Source organism: Netta rufina (assembly GCF_964035555.1).
Source record: "Netta rufina genome assembly, chromosome: 2".
Taxonomy (NCBI): domain Eukaryota; kingdom Metazoa; phylum Chordata; class Aves; order Anseriformes; family Anatidae; genus Netta; species Netta rufina.
In genome coordinates, this window is record NC_140124.1 from 17,628,084 (window position 1) to 17,649,584 (window position 21,501).

A 21,501-nucleotide genomic window follows, 5' to 3' on the forward strand; every position below is an offset into this window, starting at 1 on the left:
TATGAACATCAGAAAAGAAACTTGAACACTCATATTGAGTTCGTCTAGGAAATACAGCTCCATTTTTTTCTGTAGGTTATGAAGTAGCACTTATATGGCTCCAGACTACCTAGGCACATTTTGAATCCATGGACAAAGGTAAGCAAGCATATTTTGGACCACAGCTGCATGACTACATCAGAAGACACCAGCAGAAAAAAAAATTAAAAAAAAATGCCTTGCCTATGATGTCCAAAACCTACTGGAAGAAAGATACTGTTGGGAGCTGCTGCAGCCAAGTCCTCTGTACATGTGCAAGAGCTCTCTGACAGACAGGGTCTTACAATAGCACTGCTGGCTTGATGCTGGCACACACAGTTTTGTATTGAGGAAGGTATGAAGAGAAACCTCAGAGGGCACTGTGAGGCTGGGTTGGGCCTCCAGACTTTGGGGTGGGTATGGAAAGTGGAGAGACTTGCAAGCTGAAAACCTCTTTCTTCAGGTCATTATAAAGACATCATACAATCCCTACCATACACAGGGACGATTTATCAAGGTAACTGCACCTTGTCACTGTCTCAACAAGGCCTCGAGTCATCAACTTTACTATGGGTGGGGAGAGCATTCATCTGTCTCAGTCAGTCTTCAGTGCACTGATAGTAAGAAAACAAAGCTCCTCTGATTACAGCTGAATCACATGCAGGCATCTGGCATTTATTTAGAAGAAACACAGACCACCCTGTGCTGACATAATCAATGGTAAAGAGAGAAAGTTTCTAATGATATCCATGCTGGATCTCTCACAAGGCAGCTTGTTCATTAGGGAAGCAGGGCTCTGTCACCTAAACCACATTTACACAGACGTACACTGTCATCTTTCACCTGTCAGCACACATTTCATTTATTACTGATTACCTCCTTTACATCTCTGCCCTGAAATGTGGGATTATTACGGTGCTTATTATTTGTCAGTGGCTGAAGACCTGGGGAGCAGACTGAACACTGTACTTGTTTTATCACTGTGTGGTCTCCTATTTTTATCAGAAGCATTCATCCTATGGGAGGCAACCACATGTGTCCAAGAGAGGTCATTCCAAGTCCAGTAGTCAAAGGTCATGATAAAAGGCAAGATCTTGTGGGGCTGAGAACACCACTGGGAAAAGCATGTTTGGTTTGGGATGTCAGGTCTTTAATGGGACAAGATGTGTGTGGCTGCAGGGCAGCTCTCAGCATATGTCTACAGATTTGAGAATGAACTATTTTTTACTTCAAAAGACAATGTCTTTCTCTTGATAGAGAGCTGAGCCTACTTAACAGGACAGATTCATCCTCTTATGATGATAACATAAGAAAGCAAACACAAAGGATTATTTTAACAAACCGAAGTATGCTGGCACACTCTGTCATTGGGTTTGCTTTGTTTATTCTGTTTGGGCTGTTTAAAATCGAATGGTTCAGCTGGAAGGGACTTTCAAAGACCATCAAGTCCAACTGCCTGACCACTTCAGGGCTAACCAAAAACCAAAGCATGTTATTGAGGGCATTAATCCAAACATCTCTTGAACACTGTCAGCATCTGATGGGGCATCAACCACCTCTTTAAGAAGCCTCTTCCAGTGTTTGACCACCCTCGTAGTACAGAATTTTTTCCTAATGTTTGCAGCAGAAGTGAGCAGCCGAGTGTTTCTGTTGAATTCTTCCCCACGCCTTCACACCCCAGACTGGCTGAAGCTAACACAAAGCCAGTGCTCTCTCCCATGCCATTTTGCCTGGGTCAGATTAATGCAGAGCCACAGTGGCAGTTTTGGCACGTAGGTATGACAGCTTTAAGAGATGTTATGCCTGCATTTCTCCCTGTACTCATGCAGGACAGTGGCAATGTCTCCATTTAAGTGGGAATGCAGCAGCTACTTCCCAGTACATAGCAAAAATAGGTTTTCAAGGCAGCATCCTCCTTTGGCTTTCACTTCTGCTTAGATTGCATTTTTGCTTTCATTCTCCTGAAACTGTTTTTCCAGAAGACTTGCAAAGTCCATAACAGTGCAGACCAAATGCTGTGCAGTGAGATAGATGTGAGTTTATCTTCTTCGTGCAAAGAACTGCCTGATTACCCCCATCCAAACTGCACCTGGAATGAATCAAAACCTGGCCAGCTCACGCCCACGTGCTACATGCATCCCATTTCAACTGTGTACAGAATGCAGCATAGTTTGTGCAGAAAAACAAAACAAAAGCAAACACACCAGAATGCGGTCATATCTGCAAACCGTATCATGATGTGTCCCCTAAAAAAATGCACATTAAAAATATTACAAGATACTTATAATTGCTCTGGAGACCACAAATGAAGATAAAGAAAATAAAGGCAAAGCTTTTTTTGAAAAAAATGTTTTTGATCTCTGCTTCCTCAGTTTTATAGTATTTGAAGAAATTGCTGCAGTTTACTTTTCATGCCTTGAGGATGATAATTTTAAAGTGTTTTAGGAGGGGGGAACGTGGAAAAAATGAAAGACGTGCATAAGCAAGGAGCTTATGCAGCTTACAACAAAGCACTTAATAGGCTGATTAAATTTGCCTGTAAAACATTTAAACTGTATATAAAGACTGTTTGTGATACTGTCCCAAGATAGAAAAAGAAAAAAAATATTTATCCAAGTAACATCTTCAGCTTGAAATTATACCATCCTCTAAGATACACTAACAGAGAAAGAAATTAAGATTACTGAACACTGGGAGCACAGTGAAAAGCACTTCCCTTTTCTCACTTCTTTTTCCCTGTGCCTTTGCCAGCATACTGAACAGTCAGGTTCCCTACCACCCGTCTGTTTCCTTCACACAGTAACAGTGGAGGGAACAAAATAAGAACCAAATACATGGTTCATAAAGCCTGGCCGAAGTGGTTAAAACAAGAAATGTCACCTGGTGGATACCAGCCCAGTTTCACTGACTTCAAAATAAATATTCAAGAGTGAAACCCATTATAGATGTCCCGTTATGAAAGACACCACAAGTTCTTACTCCACCTTCTTCTGCTGCTTAGTATTCTTGCTTTTAGGGAGAAAAAAAGAGTCAGTTCTGCATATGGGTTCTCCATTGGAGGATAAAGCTTTTGCTTTTGGCTTGTCAATGAGAGCGCAGAAGCATGAAGTACTTACTGAACCCAGATTTCAATTAGTTTCCCAAATTGTCCTGTGGTATCACCTGATCACCTGGACCACTTGAAATTTTTGTGGCTGTTTTTATCAGCAACAGAGAAACACAGGTAAACAAAATCCATGTAAGCAGTGGACTTTGCCACCGCTAAGAGGCCAAAAAACCAAATGCAATGGTCTAAGGGTGTGGCCAACACTTAATAGTCAGCAGCTTAGATTCAGCTGCCCCTTACAAATAACCTTGTTTAGGTGATGCAAAAATATTTCCTACAGTCCTACATGAGAGTTTCTATTAGCTGGGGATTATTCCTTGAACTTTTTGAAAAAAAAGCATTGAGACCTGACAAACTTCCCTTTCAAAAGTCAAGCACAGCATCACTCACAGCATCACTCAACTGCATGGCAATGCGTCACACTTCCTCTATTATAAAGGCTGTCTTTATCTGTACACGTACTAGTATGCATTTTTGTTTCATTCTTTAGTCATGGACTCATGATGCTGTCTCTCCAGATGACTCACCGAGGCCATTCACAGAACAGTCTCTCACTCTGATTTCTCTGTGAGGAAAGAGCAAAAGTGTGCCTGTCTTGGTGAACAAGGGCGGAGACCTGAGTATTTTGCAAAATGCTTTTTCCAAAATGTGTTCCAAAGACTTTGAATAATGTTTTAATGAACAAAGCTGCAGATAAATATTAGAGAAGACAGCATGACAAGAATGACGGTCTTTAAAAACAGGCAATGGCATTAGCTAAGCAGTATGTTGCTAGCATAGATAAACCCTGTCACAGTGGATAAACCCTGCATTTCAAAATTTCAATCCCTCCTTAGAAAAGGAAACATGTTTAATTAATTGTTTTTTAATCTATAACAGATATGTGACCAGTTCACAGAAAGAAACAATGAATATTACCACAGGTCACAGATATTCTCCAGAGGTCCTCATGTTTTAGCGATGCCTCTGGACAGTTTAATTATTTGATTTTTAAAATACTTTCATTGTATCAAACCTCTGTAATTAAAAGTTAGTATCACTATTTCATCTAAGAATAAATTGTAGGCATTTGGAATTTGTCTCTTTTTTTTTTTTTTTTTACAGAAAAATACTGCAAGTTACAGATCTTCACAGGTAATCTCTGACAGAAAGAACACTAAATAAGAACACCACAAGGAATAAGGAATCCTGCTGCTAATGCATTACCACTGGTCATAAACAAATAAATATAAAAAAGATGATATAAAAATTATATCATAATTTCCTTAAGTAGTTTGCTACATAATCATCTATCATATCTGTTCACCACCAACTGAGCATTTTCTGCTTGGTTTACTGTTCCAGGGATTCACTCCAGATTACATACCAGACATAACCATATAATAAGTGTTCAAGAGACTTGTGTACAATGTCCTCAATAATATGGCGTAATTTTTGGTTAGCCCTGAAATGGTCAGACAGATGGACTAGAAGATCTCTGATAGTCCCTTCCAAATGAACTATTTTGTATTTCTGTATGCCTGTACTATTCTGCCTGTCCCACAGTGTTTGAATTTACTGAGCCTGGCAGATGGTTAGTCTTTATCACTGTCAAAATACTCCAATAGTGTGATAGCTACAACTGATCCAATTTCCATAGGCTGTTCATCTTACAGCTTATCACAGAGGTGCAGAGGTCAAGGACTACACACATGTCCAGGTCAAGCTCAGTGTGCCCCGACAGGGAGGACAGAGTTAGACTCTTACTCTGTTCTTGGGTTAGGTCATGTTTATTTCTAAAGGTCATTGCTACCAAAATACCTAGAATCTTCATCAAAAGGAACGAATCTTCTTTTCCCAGAAGACCCTGCCCTAAGCCACAGCAAACAATGCTACTAGTGTACAAGGCAAAGGTACAATTTTACCTCTGCTGTTAAGTATGTTTACGTGCATGGGTAAGTATGCCATCTTGAGCCATCATGTATGTTTTACTTCCAAACTTGGCTTTGCTGTTCCATATTAAAAATCAACATTCAACCACGTACACTACAGGGTAAGTTTTCTTTCCCTGACTGTGGATACTTGTTATGTCAATGAAGGAAATTTCCTCTCTGCAGGTTTTACTTGAAACATTGGCTCATTCTAAAAAATACTTCCTAAGTATATATTTGACTCATTTTTTCAGCAATGCTGAATTGCTCGTTTTTCTCTTGCTACCCTCAGGATCAAACCGGGTGCTCAATGAAATAACAGGCAAGGGGAAAAGACCTAGCGCTCCAGAATCCATCACTTGTATGTAGTACGGTATTTGTAAACATGGTTTCAACCACATATTACAAGAAAGAAATGATTCGTGAATACACCTATGGGAAATAATATAATGCAGCTCAGTGTACAGATCCTCTTTTTACAAAGTTAGTATACACAGAAGGTTACTGTTTCTCCAGTTCCCCTTCCCAGTCTAAATGAAATACAGATAAACTTTTAGTACTCAGCATACTTTTTATGAGGTTTCACATATACTGCAGACATGATTTTACTGTAGTATCAGCACAGAACAGAAAGCACTGGTTTTCAAACCCTTGCATTCAACATTTTTTTCCTTGAAAACATGAGGTTCGCTTTCCCTAATTTAGAGCTGACAGAGCTGAAAGCAAATTTAAAATGTAATAGGCACTGCACAGATAAAATGACATAATTATCCAACTACCACGTCAGCTTACCTGGGGATTTTTAAATAAAGCATATTTTTCACGTTTTTCCAAAAATAGAATCTTATTCTCAGTGTCTCGAGTCCAGTCTGATAACACTTCAACAACATTTTCATGGTCTTCAAAAAACCTTTCTGGAGAGACAAAAAAGGTAATGTAAGACACACAAACTCTCCCCTCTCCTGAGGCTGCAGAAATTCCGCTGTCGGAATGTAATCATTAGCTGATGTTCATTCAGAACTCGAGAGCCCAGCACTCTTTTCCTTTACACAGAAGGGAGCAAAACCACATGAAAATAGTGTCATGTTGAAGTTCAAATCAGCTACAGAAGATGCCTTATGTAGCTCAGGCACACCCTTAGAGTCCTCCTGAATCTCGGTGCTGTTGACCAAAGGCTGGAACCAGTGACCCACTAGGAGTGGATGGTTACACCCATGTTTCTCAATGCCTTTCTTGTTTTGATTACTTTTATTTTTTACAGTTTGCAGTATCACTGGGGATATATTTTCACTTTGACTACTGAATTGGGAAAAAAAAATATATCCTTGTCATTTCACTTACTGAAACAAATGAAAAACTACTCTTTGTCAGCAGGAAGAATTCTATGCACTGAGAATAAAATGTTTAGTTTTAGGCAAATACTTAAAAACAGAAATGGCAAAACAAAGGAAGTAGGAAGACAGATTATGAACTGATGTGAAAATCTACTGTTTCACTCAGCATCTAAGCAGTTAAACCCACCAGAGAGATGGGAGACCTACTGTCAGCTCTCTCCCTTCCTAATCTGATCTGAACCCAGAACCTCCACCCAGAAAAGCCACCAAGTTATTCTGAGGTTAGGTAACTTTTGATCTCTCCCTTCTGGGGTTTCACTCATATAAAGCGGCTGAACAGACACATAAATCCCCTTTAGAAGGAAATGGAATTCAGCACAATTTGACAATTTTGGAAGGCCCCAAACTGCAGTTTTCTACAAATTTAGCATCTGGGTGAGGAATGCAACCAGCTCTGATTTTCAAGTTTGAGTTCCCTGGGAACAGCTGTACCCCAATTTCAGTGGTCTTTGATGATCATATTTTTCAATGGCCTAGATTGGCCTAGTGTAAGAGGAGATAATAACTTTGACTTTCTGGAATATCAGATCAGACTAAAATATTTGTTGCTTAGATTTGTTTCTTAAATGTGATTTTATTCTTTTGAATTCTAACATGGAAAGCAAGCAGAAAGATAAAGGGCCAGAAAGCCTGTATCCTAGGCATGCTGATAGTAATAGAGCTATTTAGAACTGCCAAGAAATAATCTGACAGGAATTAAGAATAGTTCACATTGTTATGATTCTGAACAAAATGAACTGCACGTCGCTGTGCACTAGAAGCAGACAAAAGAACATGTACCCTTGCATCCATATCAAAATTCCTTTCTGCAAACAAAAAGGCTCCATCCCCAGCTCATTGGACCTGGTGAGAGGCCTCTGCATCAGGAGTTTTCAGACTTTTCTTCCTGAAACAACTGATTTACTTCCTTTTCTACTCTTCTTCTGTCCTCACTTCTGAAACAGTTTTTACTCATTACAAGAACAATTCTTTGCTATATTAATACGGTGCAAAGCACCCAGATTTAGTTGAGACTAAAGTAACACAACTGATTTTTACTTAACTGATTTTTACTTAAAAAAAATAAATATCAAAAATCCATTAACTCCAATATTTGTAACATATGCTCTCCCTGATACCTCTGGTTTTAATTGTGTGATGGTGAATTAAAAAAGTCTATTCAGAATACGAAGAAATCCAAGAACATTCTTTTTAAAATTCAAAATGTATGTATAATAATATAGCTATAAAAATATATGTATCAAGATAAGTGCTGTCATCCTAACACTCAGACATGATTGTCCAGGTCACACCAGACCAGAGAGAGCAACTTTTGAAGACAACAAAACACTAAAACTATTCAAAGTGACATTTGAGACATCTCTAGGGTCTAATGACAATTCCAGTTAAGATAAGCTGGTACAAAAGAACGTGGCAATATTGCTTCATGTATCATCTTAATGGAGTAGAAAGAACAGATTGGCAGTTACTTTCTCCGCTGCTCTTACAAGCAGATGAATATCTCCTTTGCTTATGAGCAGTCAGGTTTTTTCCAGCTATTTTTACATTTCTTTGTTTTAGTTTAGCAGGACAATTACTCCTGGGGCTCTTTTTAAGTGCAATATTGATATTTAATTTTGTGCATATTTGCATTTCTGTTGTGAGTTGGTAAACTGAGAATGCTAAAGACTGTTTGACATTTTCCAGTTTCTGTAGGTCAAATGCTACCCTGAAAGAAAGTTGGGGCAATTTTCTTCTTGTGCTGTGAATACCTCTGCAGCCTGGACAATAAAATGGTTCTGAATTAACGTATAATGAGAGAATACTCTGTCCTTAATTAAGCCTTAAAGTCTTTTTGAAACAAAACTTATTAAGTTGTAACAAAAAATGCACAAGTTTTGCACAGCTGTTTCCTAGGGACCTGGAGGGCTAGTTACTTCCTAGAGTCATATGGAACCACCAGCAGAGCTGCAGTCCTGCTGAAGAGAAATATCCTGTTCACAGCTTTGCTTAAGAAAACCACCACCACAAGTGAAACGCATTACAAAAGACTGAAATAATTCTCAGACAGTCTTGTTTAATCACTGCATTTTTTTGGCTGGTATGTAACAGCCTGCTGACAGCACTTCAGCACTGCATCCTCTCTTCAAAGAGTAGAACTGAGTGCTTTTGTGTTCGGGTCTGTCAGTGCCTTGGCAAATACAATAAAATTAACGTGGCCCCTTCACATTAAATAAAACTGAATAACGGAAATGGTGGCGAGCAAGGTGCCTACGATAGCTTCCACCGCTGACAACTGAAAGCATTGATTCCACAGCAAGGATGCCCAAGTACATTCCTGCAGCATCCCTCAGCTTCTAGACTGGGATGTTTAATGTCACTGGACGCATGGACAGGAGAAATTACATTAATTGTGTTTCAAGACTACCAGTAACATAGAATGCACTGTATCTATTTGTTATACATCCCCAAACATCCCTGCTGCTAGGCCACTTACCAATTTGCAGCTCTGGGTACATTTCATATAGACACCAGTCCACGTTGCAGTCACAATGAGTTTTCTCAAAGAGATTGTCTAAAACATCCCGTGTAACCTGGCGCTCATCCACCATTATGGACTTTGTGCTGTTATCATACATGTGCACCTTCACAACAAGCTGAGGACAGAGTCACAGAAGAGGCAGTTAATTTCAGAAGCAAGTAAAGGGCTAATCTGAATCTGCTAATGCAGATAAGAAAAATTAAGGCTGAAGGTTATTACTGATTCAAAAGCACTCTGTCCCACAGTAAATTGAGGGAATAAAACATATTGGAAGCTGTGACATTACATTGCCACCAAAATAAAGACCTTTTCTCAGAAAAGGAATTTGGGCTTTATCCTGTACATTATTTCAGAAAAGGTGAAATTCCTATGGAGAAAAGCAGAAGCTAATCTCTTCTCTAAATCTACTAGATACCCAATTAAAGGAAAGTGCTTGATAGGGAAACCAATACAAAAAGACTGTATCCTAAATGAAGGGTAGAAATATGGAAAGGTGTAGTTTAGTTTTAAATGAGAAAAAGAATGGAGGTATCTTGCCATGCCAGACTAACCTGAAATCAATAATAAGCAAATAGATGAGTTACTTACATTGACCAAATTAACCAGAAAGACACTCATTATTCCTTCCTATTGCGAACTATTTGTTAAATGAGAAATTGCGTGCACCTTTTCAGAGAGGAGCAACACAAGAAAGTGCTGAAGTAAAATATTATAAAGAACTGCAAATATATTCTAAGGAAAGTACTTACATCTATTTTCTAAGTTACTAAGATGTTTCTGTAGCTTCTGTTGAGCTCAGCTGGAACACTAACTTGGGATGAGTGGGCATATTTACATGACACGCTGCAGCACTGTGCAGACACAGGCTGGAATAGTTCTATTTTTTTACTGGTGTAAAATTTCTTTTATCTTTGTATGCTATTGCACTGCCATGAGAGGACTTTACAAGAAGACTCTCACTAATTCAATCGGGATTAGCTAAATCTGTATCCACTCTAGAAGTAAAACTGAATACTTCTGGAATTAGCACAGAACAAGTAAGCAATGTTTTTATGTACCTTCCACATTCTCTAAAGCAATCTGTCAGGACAGTGGGCTTTGCCCCACCACTGGGGTAGGAGAGGGGGGAAGGTAGAAGAACCTTCTTGGTCCTCTTAGAAGTAAGTCCCTCAGTGGTAACGTTCTCACAGATACTCCCATACCGGCAGATGGCAAGACAGGTCCACAGAATATTTTTGATGTCTCAAGTTAAAGACAAAATATGAAAAAGTCTGATGTTTTAGTAAGAACTTTATTGAGAATAACGGTAACAGCCATGACAGCTCTTGTGGTAACATTTCATTATTCTAAGGCTCACCTTTTTAACTTTGGCTTCCTTCAGTTTCTCCAATGCAAGTTTAATTTTGTCAGCTTTAGCCTGTGCCTCTCGTTCTTCCTGTAAAGACACAAGACATTTGGTAGACTTAAGCAAGGCCAGCAAACTGCATTCACTTGAAAAGAGTTGTTTCTTGTTATTTATATCCAGAACATAAGGATTGCCATGGGAAACTTCATAGTTACAGGGAATCCCCAGCTTTCCTTGAGCTAAGATCCTCTCAACAAAGCTTTGAGTTACAAGTGCAGTGTTTCCTTCTGTTTTCTAGACATACAGCTCCTACATGACCTGTCCCTCAAGTGATACAGGAATGCAGGAAGACTGGACTCTTCTATGTGTCTTGACTGACTTCTCATTGCACTAAATATCTTTTGTTTTATCACTGTTTCTCCTGGATACTAGCAACCCACAAGATGTCAAAAATACAAGGTGAGATGTACAACCTGAAAGAGAAGGTTTCAAGTGTCCTTGCTGTTGTCAAATGCTCCACAATGCAAGCCAGACAATCAATTCACAAATGTCTTTTTTCCTCTTCAGGGATGGAAATGTACCTTGCTACAGCTCAGACATACTAAACTTCAGGAATCCAAAAACAGTTTCTGTGGTTGAACAGAAACTGTTGGACAGAAATGGCTTCCCCAATAAGGTTGGCTGTTCTACAGAGGGAAGTGCACACAGCCTCTCAGACTTTGTCTTACCATCCCAAAACACTTCTCTGAAAGAAGCAGGAAAAGCATCTTAACTAAAGTGGTTGAGTGTCCTGCAGGCAGACTTTCTGTTGAAAAGTTTAGGCAGCTATAACTCAGGCTTCACCTGCACGTGACCTACGTTGAACAGAGTTCACACATTGTACAAATCTGTGCTGCAAAGGTCTCTCCTGACAGTTGTCATGTTGTCATAACCTTTGTCTTTCTCAACGTAGAAAAAGGAAATGATACAAAGTAAATAAGCTACCAGATACAAAATTCTATCACCCTTAAAGAAATGCTTTGACAGGTTAAAAGATTCATTCTCCCACTACAATATAATCACCACATTTTCTGTACCTTTAAATAGAAACACATAAAGTCATTCAGATAATGTCACAGAAAATGTAGAAACTTTATTTAGCTTAAGGACAGTTTTAAAAATAAATGTCAGAGTTAATGGAAACATCTGAGACAGCTCTATGCTTCCTTGAAAGAAATGTTGTACCTTTTCATTTTGGTACAGTTAAAGGTTAGAGAATAGAGTCCTAGTATCACAGATGCAATAGGAATAATGAAATTGTGCTTATTTGACTGTTGAAAAAAGGAAGTATTAAACAAAATGTCAGCTTTGATTTGCTCAGGAGCACCTATCAAGAATCCTGACTAACGGGTGTGGATTTTGATCAAAGAAAAGATATTCCATTTACAGCTGCAATTCATCTACTGAGCAGAAATGCCATTTCTAAGCAAATATTCACTAACAAAGACAGGAAATAATAATGTGAAATCAGTTCTTTCCATATGTACCTTAAATGGTTATTACCTCCATCACTCACACTGTAACTCGTGTAATAGCCCTATAGGTAATTTTCTGTATGTTGGCAAAAATTCCAGAGAAAGAGAACCTGTGACCTCTCTGGGCAACCTGTTCCAGCGCTACACCAGATCCTGAAACAAAAAAGGTTTTCCTAATGTTCTGCCTGAAGTTACAAAGCAACAAAACAACTGTTACCCCGTGTTATAAAATCTGTCACTACCATGGAAGAGTTTTGTATGTTTTAGGTTGTCGCTTAACCACTCTGTAGCCTCTGTCAGACTAAGCAAGCCCAGCTCCACCCGTCTGTGCTAGCCCTCCTCACTCCATGCCCGCCAGCCCAGCAGCATCTCTGCTGGAGATGCCCCACCCCCCCAGAATGGGATGCAATATTCCAGGTGTGGCTTCACACCAGTGCCAAGAGAAATGAATAATGACTCCCTCAATGTGCTGGCCATGCTCCTCTCACCACAGCTCGGTTTCCATATTCAATGCGGCAGCCACAACAACCACAATTCAATGTGGCAGCCACAAGAACTCCAGCTCCTTTTCAACTGGACCTCAGCCTGCCACCTCCTAACCTCTACAAACGCACAGGGTTATTCCACCCCAGCTGCAGAGCCTTGTACCTTGCTGACCTTCTGAGGGCTTTGCTGAGCCAGTCTTCATGTTTCTAAAGGTATCTCTGCTCTGTCACATCCTGCCAGTCAGTGTGCTTAATTAAAAGTATCTTCAGAACATCTGCAGGTGATGCTTCACGTCGTCATTCAGGTCGCAGATGAAAATATTAAACAATGTGAGCCCTAATGGTGATCCCACTTATTACACCAGCCATCTACACATTGATTATTACCCCATGAGTCTGTCAGCTTAGCCACTCTTCAGCTTGCCTAACCACCTACTCGTCCAGACCACACCTCCTCAGCTTCCAAATCAGACCATTTAGAAACTTGATACTTCCTTAAAGGTCACCAGTGTAAACCAAGATGGGGATATGTTTGTAGGTCAATCGAAAGAGCTTATCTTACAGCATCTCTTCTGTATCAATTATAACAGTTAAATAAAAAACCCTTCAGCTTCTGAAGGAGTCTAGCTGTTTTTACAAATGCTGATTTTCCCGTAAGATAGGAAGTTAACTATTATCTTTGAAATACAGAGAAATGGTGAAGTTCCTCCCACATGTTTACAACTTTCACTCTTCAGACAGAGCACTGAGAGGTCCTAGACACCAGATGAAGCTTTATCCAGTGAACTATTTTTGTATGATCAGAAAGGTCCTCTTCCTAACAGAATTTCAGTTCCTTTTGCTAAATATGTTTGCTGTATGATGCTAAACACAGAGGCAGCAGTGATATTGAGGTGATTCATCATCAGTTTGTGTGGGCTTTTAAACTGCAATGAAGTGTCTATGGTTTTAGGCAAAACTGACCACTACAATTCTACGTTGGCAGACAGAGCTCTTCTCACCTTCCCTAAAATTTTTCCATTCTGTAAATGTCAATAACTCCTCTCCATCATAGTCACTATGTACATTCAGCATTTCAGATTCATATTTTTTGGACTGCATCACTCTTCTAACAAACACACTCTCCCCAGAGGGCTGACAGGGCAGAATTCTTCTTACATTACCTCCCTCTCCACAACCTCATGTCTAAGGACTGAACTTCCAATGCTCCTGCTAGACATACCACACTTGACTTCAGCTCTTAAATCAGATTTGCAAGAAGCACAAACACGGAGGAGGTGGTGATAACTGATTTTTCACTGTACCAGTAAGTCAATCATTTATAAATAGTACCTACTTATAATTTTGGCAACTGCTAAGCAAAGAGCTTTTGTCCCACACTGCAGATGGTCTTCACTACTTCCCTTCAATGACAAGATCAAGAGGAGCGGAGTGATTCTGCACTATGGTCAGAAGAGAACTAGTTCTTGTGCTCAGCCTTTCACCCGTTCTCCAAGAAAATGCTAAGTTTTGCAAAACTGAACAGCTTTTCCTATTTATTCCTATTCCTTTTCCTGTAGGAAATCATTTAGGTCAGAGATGGATGTGGGAAAAATCCACAGAACTTCTTCATCAGTAGTAGTAGGGTAGGCTGAAAATAACCAAACGGCATCTTCACAAAATGGTTGGATATTTGGCCATGCTTTGCACAGATGCCAAAGCCAAACTCTCTGTAAGAAGGTACTAATTGATCAGTGCTTATTAAAAAAAAAATAGTAACAAGTCTTCCATTATAGTAAACCATTTCCAGCGATGAATGCCTGACTTGGGCTGTCAAAATGGCAATTAGAAAGGCAAAGGAATGAGCAACAGGTCAAGGAATTGCTAGAAACTGCTAAGGCCACTAGAACAAAAAACTCTCGGTCCACCACTCCTAAGTGTTTCAACACTGCAGAATCTGCCCCAGATGTTTCTACACTAGATATCCTCATTGTTCCTATGTCAAACACCACCTGTAAAATTACATGAGCTTCTGAACTTTTAGAATGAGATTCCACACAGACTTACCTGGCTGAGTGGCTCTGAAGGAGGTGGCGGCGGTGGTGGTGGAAGGTCTAAATCAGGGACTGGAGGTGGAGGAGGCAAGTCATCCCCAAACCGTCCTGTGATGGTAACATAGGGACTTGATTTACTATAAATGTCACTATCCAAGCCTGTTGAAGGCTGAGCGACCACACTTTGCTGGTTGCCAGAAGAAGTTTTCTGGGCTTGTAAAGTTCTCTGTTCAACTTCATTTATGTCTGCTACGAGATCAGCCATTAAAGCATCCAGGTCTTTGTCTTCTAGGGCACTTAGGGATTCTGTAAAGAAAATCAAAATATGTGTCAAAGCGAATGGAATGAAAAAGTCTATTTCCAGCACACTGAAGATTATTTGCACTAATGGTTACTGTAACATATAAAGATGACAGGAAAGGGAACAAATTTTGAAATGTGTTCAAGAAAACAAGCATGTTTTAGGAATAGCCATTGATCTGGTTATACTGAAGTTTAGAGTACAAGGAACTCTACGAATACAAATTAAACAGGACAGGAAGCTTCACTTTCAGGGATATGGTCTCAGGCCCATATGATATTAGGAAATCTGGTCCTGATCCAGCAAAGTTCATGGGCATATCCTTAGTGATATGGATGCATGAAATTCCAGTAGCTCCCATTAGGCTATTTGTTCATCTAAACGTAAGTGTATGTACATGAATGCTCAGCAAGTTTTTGGTATAATATACAACAAACTACGTAACTGATATCTGGATCAAGAATATTTTAATATATTACTACTGTTCTACAGATCTAAAATTAACAGGAAGCAGAAATCAGAATTGGAGAGTTCTAAAACACAGCCAACTGTACGGTATTGTTTGCAGCACATCAGTAATTGCATGATCAACCTCTGTGACATACCTCATGTAATATGCAGGGTTTTGAGGATCCTCTAAGCAAAAGAACAAACAAGACAGTCTTTTTCAAAAGCATTTTATCAACCAGTTATAAATATTTTCAGAGTATAAAGCAAAATCTTATACTGTATTTTGGAACTTGATATGGAACTTCTTCTTGGGTTGTTTGAACTGGACACGCTATAAGAGATCCAGTATAATAACATCCTGTAGGATGATTTAGTTTTCTAGAAGAGAAGTGTTTTTTAAGAACCACTGCGTTCAGTGGTTTAAATCCCTTTGAAGAGTCTTGTTCAAGAAAGCTTTTCCAAATTGTGATTCTTTTAAGTGGAATTTTGGAAAGAGGTAGAGAGCCATGAACTACATATTAAAAAATGATAATATAGTCCAACAAAAAAAAATAGATCATTCAACAGTCTAAGTGAGTATGTCACTAGACTATCTCAGTTTCCTCTGCTTTACCTCTTACGCTAACAGTATATTTTCATAAGATTTTATTTTCAGCTGACTTGTGACCCCTTCAATTTACATACCTCTAACCACCTTGCTGGTAGAGGGATTAGGTAGATTAATGGTGAATTCATTCTGGGACAAAAACACTGGTTTTCCCAGCTCAGCAGAATGCAAAAAACCAGCCCCCCCCCAGTAACAAGAAACAAAACAAAACAAAAAAACACCACCAGCAAACATACCACCAACATAAAAACATGAAAACAGCATTATTCTATAAACTCAGATCAATTCCCTGACTCAGTTGTCAGGGAAGCAAGCAGCTGCAAATCCAAAAGTGACAGTGCAAGCCAGAATGAGAATAAGCAATGTAAAGCAAAAGCAGCTGAAGATAGTACTTGCAATGGCAAAAAAATGCTTATGCATTTTCTAGTATGTTAAATCTTTATGTAAAAAGGTGACATTTTAAAAAGTAATTTGGGGGACTTCTTTTCTGTTTTCCCTTTATACTCGGACATCTTAAAAAGTCTGACTTCTGTATAAGATTGAACAACGTCCTTTTAAATAATATGGCTCCTCTGAAGTTTACTAAACTGAGACATACACATACCTCCCCCTCCAGCAAAACTGCTTTTTTTTTTTTTTTTAAACTTTATTTTTGATCAAGAGCATTTGAAGTTGTTTGTTTGTTTGTTTACATTTGTTGCTGTGAGGTATTTTAAAAAAGCATAAAAAGCATGAATGAGTCCATTCACTACTTACCGTTTAAATCCTTAAAGCCCACTGTAAAGCTACATTCCTTGTTAGACATGTTGGGGGATGGCGGTTGTATAGTCTCCACTCCTAAACTCTGTTAAGGTAAAAGAAAAAAGAAATGTTTAATGACATAACTACTGTTACAGACATTACCATTTGTCAATCAGTTACCTGAAAGCATCTAATGAAGTCAATTCTTCTTCAAGAAGCAGAATGCCACACACTAGTTCTGGGATTATGCCTAGACTGGTAAACTAAACAGAGCCGGGACAAGGGTTCAAGCACCATGTTGTGCCAGGTATTTCATGGTTTGCATGCTTCCCAACACAATGTTGACTTAGGCCAATGACAACTCTTGTTAGGGAACAGCTGGGCATGGTTTGGGAAACAGCAGAGGCTTGGGCTGTTTCACAGATTCATCGAATGGTTTGGGTTGGAAGGGACCTGAAAGCCCATCCAGTTCCAACCCCCTGCCATGGGCAGGGACACCTCCCACCAGACCAGGATGCCCAAAGCCCCATCCAGCCTGGCCTTGAACACCTCCAGGGATGGGGCATCCACAGCTTCTCTGGGCAGCCTGGGCCAGTGCCTCACCACCCTCATAGTTAATTTTTTCCTAATGTCTAATCTAAATCAACACCCTTTCAGTTAAAAGCCATTACCCCTTGTCCTATCACGATGCTCCTTGCTAAAGAGCCCCTCCCCAGCTTTCCTGTAGGCCCCGTTTAGATACTACAAGGCTGCTATAAGGTCTCCCTGGGGCCTTCTCTTCTCTAGACTGAACAACCCCAACTCTTTCAGCCTCCAATAGAGACATCGAATAAAGGCAGACTGGTTTTGAGGGTTTCTGTGTTTTTCGGGGGGGTGGAATAGGGGTGCACATTTTGAAAGCGTTTAGCTGCGTACAGATCTGAGCTATGCAGTGCCATGTGCTCCAGTGGTATATTTACTAATATAAACGTAACTTTGCTGTTGTTTCCTCCTGTTGTTTGAAAAACAAAAACAAACAGCAACCACCCCCTGAAAAAATAAAATTAAAAAAAAAAATCCCATTTTCAATGGAAACTGCAAATCTGCATAGTTAAATAGAGAATTCCTTCTTTGTGGCTTGCTGTTTAGGAAGCAGGCAGAGAAACAGTGCTTCCTCAGTTAGGAAAAGTGCATAAAGGGCAGATAAATTCCACTTCTATTCCCCAGCGAGGAAGGTGATAGCTCTAATACGCAAACACTGTAGACAAGGCTGGAAGGAATTTCAAGGGGTTGTCTAGACCTGTCCTACTACAAGTAAGTTATACCTGGGTTGTATCTGACAAATGTATAGCTAACCCCTTTTTAAAAGTTTGCAATCAGATAAATTCCAGCATCTGGCAATCTGCTCCAGTGCTTCACCGTGGAGATCGCTATCCCTGCCATCAAACCTTTCTTCTAATGCTTAACCTAAACTTCCTTTGCAGCAGCTGAAGGCCATTCCCCATTGCACTATTCTCTGTGGACATGGGGAACCAAGTACTCCTTTCTGCTCTGAAGCTGCCTTTTATGTACTTTAAGATTGTTATCAGCCTCCTCCCTAGACTAAACAACCTCCACGCAATCTTTTCTCATAGGTCATGTTTCTTTTTCTTATCATTCCCACTGCTTTCTTCTGGATTTTCTCCAGCCAACCTTCCTTCTCTTCAAAACACGGTGCTAATACTGGACAAAATTTCCCAGCTGAGGTCGTTGCAATGCTACACAGAATGGAAGGATTACTTCATTCATCCTACAAGCTGTATACCCTTGTTCATAAATTCATGTGAGATGTTGGTCTTCAGGTGCAACAGTATGACATTTTGTTCTCTGTTAACTTGTAGCAGAGGCATTAACATTGCACAAAGTTGCCTGAAACTGACAGGCATTTTTCAGGAAAGCTAATGCAAATGTTTTTCTTGGCAACTCCTTTCACCTATTACCCACCCAAGAGATGTTGGTTTCTTCTGAGGTTGTACAGAGCTGGAAACCAAAGCAGTGACAACTTCAACGCAGCTTCTGTGTTAATGCTTACTCTCATAAAAAGTGACTTGGAATAAGTAGTGGGAGAGGAGAAATGAAGCTAATATCAGTTTCATAGCGATGGAGAAAATAAGATGAGAAAAATGAAGGGCACAAAGTGTGTTGAGGAAACAGACTTTAAGAATATAAAGGAAAAACTCTAATCAGTAATTCCACAAGAAGTTGTAACACCTCATAATGGCCATTAAAGTACGGAATGAAAAATGAAAACGGAGAAAGTACAAAGAAATGGAAATTAAAGAGCTAACAACCAAAATGCTAAAAAAAACAAAGCAAAGTACATAAAAACAACAGAAAAGTGTAATTCTAAATTTGCATTCAGTTTTCAGACTCTTCATACAATGTAGAGGCATCACTACATGTTTCTATCATTCACATTTACGAACAGACAATTGGAGTGGTAAAAAGTGGGTAAAAGAACTCTAGAAACTGGCTTAGGAAATTAAGAGTCTAAAGGAATTAACAGATGCAAGGTTTATGTGGCAAGGGCTTGGTAGCAGGGGCTGCAGGGGTGGCCTCTGTGAGCAGAGCCCAGAAGCTGTCCCATGTCAGATCAGAGCCAGCTCCAGCCGGCTCCAAAAGGGAGCTGCTGCTGGCCAGAGCTGAGCCAGGGAGCAACACTGGGTGGGTCTCTGGGAGAGCAGACTGAAGGAAGGGAAAAAAAAAAACTTGCTGCACAACAGCAGCTGGGAGAGGGGAGTGAGCACCAGCCCTGCCACCCCCAACGTGGTGAGTGCAGCAGGAGGGCAGGAGGTGCTCCAGGCACGCAGCAGCAGTTCCCGTGTGGCCTATGGAGAGGCCCCTGGTGGAGCAGGCTGTCCCCCTGCAGCCCATGGGTCCCACATGGAGCAGATCTCCACGCTGCAGCCCGTGGAGGAGCCCCCAGTGGAGCAGGTGGATGTGGCCTGGAGGAGGCTGCGGCCCATGGAGAGCTCCCACAGGAGCAGGCCCTGGGCTGGAGCTGCAGCCCGTGGAGAGGAGCCCACGCAGGAGCAGGGGGTGTGGGGGGGAGCTGCTGCACAACTACATGTATAAAAAGCTCTTGAGAAGGAGAAAGGCTACCAAGGGGCAAAGTGTTGGGATTTGACAGCTAAGACTGTAATATGAAATCTTGGTTTTCACACAACCTCAATTGTTTAAGCACAATCCCCATTGTGCGGCTTATAATTATTGGTATTTAATTTGGCAAGCACTGGGATTCACCAGAATGAAAGACCCCTCAAAACAGATGCTGTAAATAGTCAAACTCAGTAACTGTAGCTTTAGAAATAGGCTCCTGCTGTTTTATAGTTTCCTCTCAAGTTTGTATTCTGCATTGGCAATAACATCTCTATAAATTCCTGAATTGCACCCTAGCTGTAACTTAATATTTTGGCATATCTAAAGATGCCTGTTATTACTATATTCATACATTCAAGATAATATAAAATGTTGGGTTTAGTTCCAAAGCTTACATCTGACACTCAGGCTACATCTCATTTACCCATGTATGCAAGGCATTCATACCTGAAAATTCAGACTCAAACTCTTCCTGTTTTGATGGAATCTTTCAACTTCTTGGGACTGAATCCAAGAAGAATATAAACTGCTTATTTATTTATTTATTTATTTATTTTTTCGGGGGAGAAAGCATCTTTCATAAGCAGTTAGTGCTCTCTAACAATCTAGCTTGCATTGATATTACTGTATTCTTCAGGCCACGTGGTTTAAATGTCAGTCAGAAAAATTTCGTTGGAAGTTTTTCAGAAGAATTTAGGTGCATATTTATTCAGAGTGAAAGAACATGAAAAATGTTAAAAGTTGCCTCTTTTCTCAAATATATAACAGCTCTTTTTCTAATCTTGCTTGGAAAAAAGAAGATTTACCTGGGTCAGCATGTCCATCTCCCCAAGTAAATTGCTGAACATTTCATCTATATCATCACATGTTTGCTCCATCTAAAAGAAAAAAAAAACACAGACAACAAATTATCATGAGTTCATTTCAAAGACAGCAATAGTCAAAAAGAGGATACGCGATATTATTTTACAATTCTTCCCCAGTTTAAAACAGCTGTTGGCAACTTGCAAAAACCTCCATCCGTAGTTTAGAAATGACTGACGGATCAGAAGCTCAGTCCTGTACATGCTTAAACATATGCTCCGGCTCTACACTCACGAGTTCCAATGACCTCAGTCCTTGTATTAGTTACATTTCAGAGGAAGCCACTAGCAAATAAATCACGGTTGTATCTTAAACATCAAAGAAATCTAACTAGTGAGAGATGGAAAGGGAAATAAATTTTGAGGTTGAGAAACTGAATGCTTCGTCTTGAAAGTTTTCCTTCTTTGGCTGAGATGGCTGATACAACCAGAGGTACGTCTCAGAGGTTTACTAGGTATTATCTGGTTCAGGACCTGATTATGGTTAGTACATAACCAACTTCTTGTCTCAATATTTTTCCCTGTTTTCTTTCTATTTCTACTACAGTCAGAGAACTCTAAAGTTACCCAATGTCAAGGCATCTGATGGACAGCACTGAGGCACAGAAAGCATGTACTGCCTGTGTGGTGACTTCTGTCACAAGAGGCATGGTGTGAGGACAACACCAGATGACGTTAATGGGGGTGATACAGCTTCTGTTATAATCCCCTTCCTCCTTCTCATAAATCTGTTCCTTTAAAGGAGTGAAGTGGTGTTAAAGGGTGTCTGACACGCAATACTGCTGAAGACAAGATGTATAAACATCATTTTCTTAAGATCCTCAAGCCTGCAAAGGACTGCAAACTCCTACTGATGGCATAAGAAGTTCAGACACTGATCACACTTTAAACACAAGTAGTACTATTAATATGCTAAGTTTGTGTGTGTCTTCCAGGATGAGGACCAACCTGATTCAAGACAACAACCAGAGGACAGGAACAACTCTAATGACTGGAAAGACTGGCAAGAAAAGAAGACCAACTACCCCGTTCTTCAATCTTTACAATTTTCTTCAGTCTTTCCTTTAATAGAACTTCTAAAGTCATATAATAATGC

At 39.9% G+C, this 21,501-nt stretch overlaps 1 protein-coding gene across 1 annotated transcript in view; it reads right to left on the minus strand.

Moving 5' to 3' along the window:
- The window catches only part of APBB1IP (amyloid beta precursor protein binding family B member 1 interacting protein), a gene marked incomplete at its 5' end in the record, with an annotated part of 47,835 nt that extends 27,415 nt beyond the window's left edge, over nt 1–20,420 (minus strand). The window contains 6 exons of the mRNA XM_084281347.1: nt 5,827–5,948; nt 8,905–9,064; nt 10,307–10,384; nt 14,340–14,632; nt 16,441–16,528; nt 20,349–20,420. Of these exons, the coding sequence (XP_084137473.1) occupies nt 5,827–5,948; nt 8,905–9,064; nt 10,307–10,384; nt 14,340–14,632; nt 16,441–16,528; nt 20,349–20,420 (813 nt within the window). The remainder of the gene's footprint in view (nt 1–5,826; nt 5,949–8,904; nt 9,065–10,306; nt 10,385–14,339; nt 14,633–16,440; nt 16,529–20,348) is intronic.
- Between the last annotated feature and the right edge of the window lie 1,081 nt (nt 20,421–21,501).